The sequence below is a fragment of the Amblyraja radiata genome, chromosome 8 (assembly GCF_010909765.2).
Source record: "Amblyraja radiata isolate CabotCenter1 chromosome 8, sAmbRad1.1.pri, whole genome shotgun sequence".
In the NCBI taxonomy this organism is placed as follows: Eukaryota; Metazoa; Chordata; class Chondrichthyes; order Rajiformes; family Rajidae; genus Amblyraja; species Amblyraja radiata.
In genome coordinates, this window is record NC_045963.1 from 65,380,761 (window position 1) to 65,389,371 (window position 8,611).

The 8,611-nt window shown below is 44.4% G+C and overlaps 1 protein-coding gene across 1 annotated transcript; it reads right to left on the reverse strand.

The window, feature by feature from the left end:
* Positions 1-6,006: 6,006 nt before the first annotated feature.
* On the reverse strand, positions 6,007-6,795 carry LOC116976522 (probable G-protein coupled receptor 139). The gene has a single exon (XM_033026413.1). It carries the CDS (start codon positions 6,793-6,795, stop codon positions 6,007-6,009), a length of 789 nt encoding a protein of 262 aa, XP_032882304.1.
* Between the last annotated feature and the right edge of the window lie 1,816 nt (positions 6,796-8,611).

The window sequence follows — 8,611 nt, forward strand, 5'->3', positions numbered from 1 at the left end:
AATGGAGTGAAATGGAAATTACGTGTGTAGAAATAATGTGCTTGTTTTCATCAGCAGTGGCATAGAGGATAATAGCTCAAATATCACAAACCAACACTATTAAACATTGTTCGGCCACACCTGGAGTATCATGTGCAGTTCTGGTCACTGCATTTTAGGAAAGGTTTGAGCGCACTGGAGAGTGAACAGCAGAGATTCACTAGGATGTTGCCTGGCTTGTAACATTTCAGTTATAGAGATAGATTGGTTAGGTTGGCTTTGTATTCCTTGGAACAGAGGAGGCTAAGAAGTGACCCGATAAAGCTGTATGAGAAGAATGGTTTGTGTAGATGGTGAAAACACCAACAATGGAGGGATGAATATGTTGGGTTGTGTATGAGGTGTCTGTAAAGCAGGCTGGATGGTGTTGAGCTTCTTGGGTGTTGCCCACGTCCAGGCACGTGGAAAACATTCCTTCACATGCAAAGCTCACACTCCACTTCTGGAATTAAGCTCTTTAAGCCTTATGGATGTGTGTAAAATGGTGTCCTGTCAATGACAGTTCCAGTTACCTCAACTCTCTGGACTTTTCCTAAAGGTTGATTCATTTCCAGTAATGGTTTGTAGGCTAAGGGTATGTGGTTTAATGGACTAGTGGAGGAATTTCATATCAACCTGCTGTAAGTTGGGAACAGAAAGGAAAAGCAGCGTGCAGTCCATCATGCTGTAAATTGCCAATTTCTTTGATAACGGTATGGTAATTCCTCTGTAATAATACAAGCAGGCTCGACGATTCTGATCAATGATGAAGAAAGAACACCTCAAGGTTATCACAAAACTAAGTTTAGTGAAGTGTTGTGAAATACAGTGAAAGGATTCCTTGAAGATTAAATAAGTAACAAGTCTCATGTCCTTCTGCTCATCGGGTCTTCACTGATACGAGCAGTTGCACTGATACGGCGTTCTGCCCTTTGGGGACTCTGGCTTGTGATGGCCCGTCTATCCCAAGGGTTCTGCCACCGTTCCGATACCGGTAAAAGGTGAAGTCCAGTAAACTCACAAGGGTGAGTGAGCTCCACCAAGAACTTCTGCAAAGGATTTCAAACCCAACTTTTCTTGCCGCCCCTTGTTTGTTTTTGTTGATGTGATGACACTAATTGTTTAGCATAACTAGCATGTGCAGTAGGTGGAAGGGTGTTGAGAGGTGGTGAACAGCAGAGTGAACTTGGAGTGTGTGGTCACAGATCCTTAAAGGTATCAGCAAACGCTAATTTATAAAGGAGTGAATGTCTTTCCCAAAACATTTCATTTATTATCCATCCAATCCATATTCATATGACAAAATAAAAACATAGTTGATTAGCATTATGATAGATAACACTGGTTGCAACATGATAGGTAATACTGGCATTGTGTACTGGCACTGGCACTGGATCCAACAGTGAATCCAGCTCTGGGATATGCTGAGAGGCAGGATGCACTTCACATCTGGCTCCTCACCATTTGCCTTTTGTTGAAACTGTTTCTGTTTATATGTTTTTATTTAAACATTTTATTTTAATCTTTTACTTCACTTTTGTTTCCTTTCATGATCTATGTCAATTTATACTATCTGACTATCAGAAACATTTAATAACAGTGAAGGTGCCTCAGAGAACACTGTGGTGTCAAAGGCCACCAGGCCAGTCTGGGGGAAGGGGTGGTAACATCAGGCTCCACCTCCTGAGGCCTAGTTAATGCTCGAGGCCTGCTCTGCCTCAGTGAAGTGCTCAGTCTGCAGGCCTCCAGTACAATGGGCCTTCGGGTGGCAAAGCAGTTATGTGTGGCCATTGGGATAAGTACAATTGCTGAGTATTGCCAGGGGTTGGGTTATTGGCAGATCCAGCCCAGTGTGTCTGGAATTGTGTGAAAGGGAGATGACCTCTGACAAATCATGAATTCCCAATGTATCCTGCTGTCTTCTTACAGAGCCATTGGCTGCAATATCAGGTTTCACAGAAAGGAGGATTGGGAGTTAGCAGAACTAAAGGGAAATTGGCATGGTAACGTTACAATTAATTTGTGTTCACTTTTGGAGAAGTAAAGCGGAGTGAAGGTAAATCCTGAAATGATGGAAAGTGAGATGTAATAAAGTAGCGTGAAGTGCTGGAGAAGTTTGTGAAGCTGAGGGCAGAGGTCCTCAGGGCAGCTGGGTTGTCTTGGCCCTAGCTTCTATGTGATTGATCTAGAACAAATTGGTGCTGATATTTAAGTCTAGGAACCTGAAACTCTTGACCATCACAGTTTTTGGCGAAGAATTAAATCTATCTGTCTGAGAGCTGCTAACTGGCCTCTGCAAGATCGAGGTCAGTCCACCAGACTACAACGGCACCACCTTTTCTGCAGATTTGTGGTCGGTGTGAATTGGGTGGAGTGCTGCCCACTGGGACAGACTGAGGCTGGAGTGTGTGAGGGGAGTGAAGAGGTCCCGGTGGTTGATGTGGTGACGGCAATTGGAAATGAGAAGGTCAAGGGAATGTGAAGCGCCCACAGGGTATGTCCGTGGGGAAGGGCGAGTGAGAACAGTGTTGCAAAGACATAGGCGACAGAAGAAGGTCTCAACATCATGATGGGCCCCAAACCCATTGAGGTGCATGGACAGGGGTACAAAGGTGATACCTCTTCTGAGGACTGCCCACTCAACATGAGAGAGGGGGAGGTCAGGGAAATAGTAAAGTCTGGCAGAAGTTGGAGGTGGGAAAGGCATGGAGTCAAAAGAAAGAGGAGACGGTTATTGAGAGGGTTTTTGGTGGTGAGGTATGGAGAGGGCGTGGGAGTTGGGGGGGGGGGAGGGGCACTTGGTAATCTGCTGGGAGGATGGTAAGGAAATGGCAAGGGTGATATCTATGTTTAGATTTAAGATTTTTTGTCACAAGTACTGTGAATAGATTTGTTTTTCATGCTATCTATACAGATCAGATATACCATACATAGATACAGTCGGTTCAAGCTCAAGTACAATATATAAAGCAAAGGGGAAGATACAGAGTACAGAATATAGTTCTCAGCATTGCCACACATTTTCGCTCATCAGTTCCTTAGACAAAGTCCAATGTCCTCAATGGGGTGGATGTGAATCGAACAGTCCCCTAGTTTATGGAAGGACTGTTAACAAGCCTGATATCAGAGAGGAAAAATCAGATACTGAGACAGGAGATGTGCGCTTTCCAGCTTCTGTACCTTCTGCAAGTAGGGAGCATAGAGAAGAGGAAATAACCGGGTGAAATAAATCTATGACTATGTTGCAGTCAATGATGGGATGACTGGCTTGTGTGATGGATTGGGCTACATTTACAATTCTCTGCAATTTCTTACAGTCATGGGCTGAGTGGTTCCCAAGCCAAGGTGTGATTTAACCCAACAGTATGCTTTCAAAAGTGCATCTAGAGAAGATTGTTAGAGTCACTGGAGACATGCCATATTTAAGGTCATAAGGTCATCAGGTCACAAGGAATAGGAATAGAATTAGGCCATTTGGTCCATCAAGTCTAATCTGCCATTCAATCATGGCTGGTCTATCTCTCCATCCTAACCCCATTCTCCAACCCATAATGTCTGAGCTGATCAGTAACCTGGATCAGTCCAATCAGGGTTGTGTCATCCGCAAACTTGAGAAGCTTGACAGAGGAGCCTGTCGAGGTGCAGTCGTTGGTGTAGAGAGAGTAAAGGAGAGGGAAGAGTATGCGTCCGAGATGTGCTTTCCCAGCCTAATATGCTGCTTCCTGTCTGTCAGGAAGTTGGTGATCCACTGACAGCGGGATTCAGGCAAAGTCAACTGGGAGAGTTTGGAGTGTAGTAGCTCTGGCACAATGGTGTTGAATGCAGAGCTAAAATCCACAAACAAAATCCTTGCATAGGTCCACTGGCAGTCTAGGTGCTGGAGGATGAAGTGCTGTGTGTGTATCAGAGATGTAGGCAAGATTCCTAATTGCAGAAGCCATCAGCATGGGAATCGGCAGCTGCAGACGAGCATGGCCCCATCACCCATGTTGATCACCTTCGTGAAGGCCGGAGTGCAGCTGCCAAAAACCACGGCAGCCAGGAATCCGTCAGTAATCAGAATCAGAATCAGAATCAGAATGCTTTATTGTCATCGCATGTGTCACATACAACGAGATTACTGTGTCTCTCCATTTAAAAGAACTTCAAACATTCACATACTCATACTTTTTACACTCCCTCCCTCCCCAAACCCACCCATGGATTCACATTTACATAAATTAACACTGTCTCCCACCCTCCCTCCTTCCCCATAACCCGCTCCCAAGACAGAGTTCAGTTCCAAGATTGCTGATGGGCAAAAGCTGTTCTTGAGTCTGGCAGTGCGTGACTTTAGCGACCTGTACCTTTTTCCTGAGGGCAGCAGTGTGAAAAGGTGGTGACAGGGATGTGTAATGTCTTTCACGATATTTCTGGTGACTGCGCAGGACTGGCAGCTTTCTGTAGACCTGGTGAAACAGCTGAAGTTCCCACAGCACATTGCTACGACCACCCTGAGGCCAGACATCCTCCTGGTCTCAGAGGCGACCAAAAACATTGTCTTGTTGGAACTCACAGTGCCGTGTGAGGACCGGCTGGAGGAGGCCCACGAGAGGAAGATGACCATGTATGAAGAGCTGGTCATAGACTGCCGTAAGCTGGGCTGGAAGGCAAGGTGTATGCCCATCGAGGTTGGCTGCAGAGGTTTTGCTGAGCAATCGCTCTACAAAGCCTTGAGTGCACTGGGCATCAACGGAATGGAGAGGAGAAGAGCTATCAAGCCATCCATGGGGAGGAGCAAATATCACCTGAACACAAGTCGTGGTCTGATCAACCACAGCTGGGTCGTCTGGGTGAGGGCGTCTGATGTTGAAAGACCCAAAACACCCAATGATCCCAAGTTACATCACTGATGATATGTTCAGGAGCATTAATAGATGTATTTTTTATCAATCTAATGAATTACTTTTAATTCACCAAATCAGGGTGATGCTAGTGTTTTAATTCAGGTGAATGAGGGTGAGATATCAGATGGGACAACATTAAGGATTTAGCATCTTTAAAAATCAATAAATCATCAGGTCCAGGAGTGGTGTTGGAGGACTGCTGATTTTTTACTGTTGTTTAGCAATGGAAGAGGGAAGAAAGAAACCACATTATTACAGATTAGTTATCTCAAATTCATTGGTGACACGGAGGGGGAAAGCAATGGGCCACAGGAAGGGATAGATAGCGAGGCAAAGGGCAAATGGAATTTAATCCAGAGATGTGTGAGATGATGTGTGTGAGGAGATGTAACAAGGTAATGGAATGTCCAGTAAGTGGAAGGATGTTGAGAGGTGGGGAATTGCAGAGCGATGTTGGAGTGTTTGTCCACAGACCCTTAAAGTTAACAGGAAAGGCTATTGAGGTGGTTAAAATGTTGTTCTCTAAAACTTTTCATTTATTATCCATCCATTCCATATTCCCATGACAACATGAAGCCAAACCACGCAATGCAATTGCTTATTTCTCTCTGCTGCGATGATGACTTGGGAGATCGTGCCTTTGTGGTCTTGTGTAAAGTAAGTGATGGAGAGGCGAAAGTCTGCTTTCCATCTCTACCCGTCGTCACTGGGGACAAAAGGCAGCAGAGTTGGAGACCAGGTACCGACTCTCCACCAGCTGTTTCAGACTGGTCCACAAAGCCACGATCAACACATCCACCTCTTTGCACAACAGTTTCCTACAATTGATTCATACGCCTTCAATTCCGACTGGAGTTCACATCAAAGCAACTGTTGACAAAATGTTATTAACAAGTTAAATAAAATCAATACCCCAATCTACACACAGGTAAAAGGCTTTCCTTATTTTCTCAAGTATATTTTATGAACACTGGTGAAACCTGCAGCTGACTATATGTTGAATGATCTGATTCCCATCTTCAAAGCACTTTGATCTGTTTCTTCAATCATCAGTTTGCTGGTCAGGAACGATATCATTACCACCAGTCCTGGGTTAAAATTTTCAGCTCTCTCCATAACCTTTAATGAACTTCAGGATGGCCTTAAAGGGATAATTCACGATATTTGTCACCTCCTCCCGGAACTTCCTCTGAGTGACCGCATAAATAAACATGTTGGTGCAGGAGCTGAATAACTGAAGCATTGTTCCTATGCGGTCAACCACAACGTCAGACACAAACCGTGCCACATACCGTCCAGTAATTTGCAGAATTGATAGACTAACCACCCGTGTCACCCATAACAGGATAAAACTGGCCGATATGGTGGAGAGCAAAATGACGGATCTCCTTCGATTCTTTATCTCCGGGTCGTCCTTTCTCTCCCCGCTCTGCTGCCCCCTCAGTTTCCTGCGGACTACACTGGCCATCAGGATGTGCCTGACAGTGACAGCATTGAGCAGCAGGATCAGCACGAAGGGGACGATTGGTGTTAAAATGCGGTGCCCCCAGTCAAAGACTGCCCACACCGGAGAATAGGCAAACTCAAATGATGGGCTGCAGGAATGTGACCGGTACGTGAAGTACCAGGGGATGTTGGTTAACACACTTAGCAAACTCACCACTGCAATAACGATGGCTGCACCTTTCTCAGTGCAGTATCTTGTCTTCAGCTTCTCGAAGCAAATGGCCACCGTACGGTCAAAGGTGAAGGCAACAGTGAGCCAGACGGAGCAAGCCACGGACATGTAACCAGCAGAATATATGATGTTGCATTTGGGAGGGGGAAATCCAGAAATTAAGTTGATGAGAATTACTTGAAATACAACGACAAGTAAATCCGCTACTGCCATTGCCACAAGATACCAGGTGACACCTTTGGAGAGTCCACACCGTCCACGTGATAGTGTTACAATTGCGACCACGTTAGCTGTGAAGTTGAGAAAAACAAACAACATAAATCTGATGATGTGTGATTGTTAATTATTGTAATTTTAACAGGTGACATGAAATACTAGGCTGTCCAAAGGGGCCAACAGACACATTGTCAGTGAAGGACACGCTGTAATGAGGGTGGAATTGGATTAACTGGTGCAATGAAATTCCCCAGTCCATCCATGGCAATGGGATGACCATATTTTACCTCAGGGATTGGCCGGAGATGGGATCAAAGAGGCAGTGAGGCTCCAGTCAGTCACCCATTAGAGCTCACAACATGGCTGACAATGGGAACCACTTGGATGAGTTGAGGAGTTGGACATCCAGCTGGTTGAACTCGTCCTCACAGGGAACATCTCAGCCACTCATCTTGTCTGAATCAGAAATTTTATCAAGTGCACCCGTACAGTTCCCAGCTGTGTCGATCTCAGGTTGGAATTTCCAGAACTTTCCTTGTTCTCGTCTCACACAGGTCTTGTTGCTCTCTCTTCCTCTCACATTTTAGACTGATTAAGGCCACCTCTTGTACATACCCTAAATCTTGCTGCAGTTTTCCTGCAACTTTGCCACAATTCCCACTTGTCCCTCACAAACACGGTCAGTCTCCAACTCTTCACTTCTTGATTTTTCTTTGTTCATTTTTGGGGACGGGACAGTGACCGAAATCCACTAGAGAAATCAGTGTTATCGAGAGTCATGGGGCAGTTTGACTTGATGGGTTTGTTTCAACTGTGGCCATATTTGAAGGGAATCTCTTTGGATGTCATTAGCTTGGGGAATCATAAATTGGTTGTATGTGCACAATTATACTCACTTAAATTGACGCCACATATTCTCACTCATTATTACGATCGCACAGTTTAACAACATAGAAGGCATTGAATGAATCATGTTACATTTCAAAAAGTGACATTGACTAATATATGTCTAGTGACATGTAGTAGTATGGCACAGATTCAGACCCTTTTGCCGAATTTCCTCAAGCTGACTAGGATGCTCCATCTACACTAATCCTACTTGCCCGCGTTTGGACCATATCCCACGCGACATTTCCTATTCATGTACCTGTCCAAATTTATTTTCATAGTACCTTCCTCAACTACCTCCTCAGGTAGTTCATTCCATATATCCACCAACCTGTTTGAGAAAATGTTATCCCATAGGTTCATATTAAATCTTTCGCCTCATATTAACCCTGTTTCCTCTGGTTCTTTACTCCTCAGGGTAAAACTCTCAGTTCATTCTCCCAATCTATTCTCCTCATGATTTTGTACAATTCTGTAAGACCATCCTTCAGCCACCTGCTCTCCAAAGAGTGAACTCCGAGCCTGATCTTCCTCTCGCTGAAAATCAGGCCCTCAATTCCTGGCAACATGTGTCCTCACTAATATCTTGTGCAACTTTATCAGCACCTTTCAGCATTAAATTCCATTAACCATTCCCAATCTTTCATAACAATCATGCAATTTCATCTCCAGCTTCCCACCATGTTTTTGAATATATCCCAGGGCTGGGAGATTTATCTAACTTTATACGCATCAGGGTGTCCAGCATTTCTTCGACCGTGAAATGACTGTATTCAACAAATGTTAATCTCCATTAACTGCCCCAAGTTTCTAGTTTTTTCTCCAAGATAAAAACACAGTGGAAAATATTTCCAGATAATACATCATAATACACATACACATTACATATATCTATTTACATATAATACATAACCTGCAGCACCTG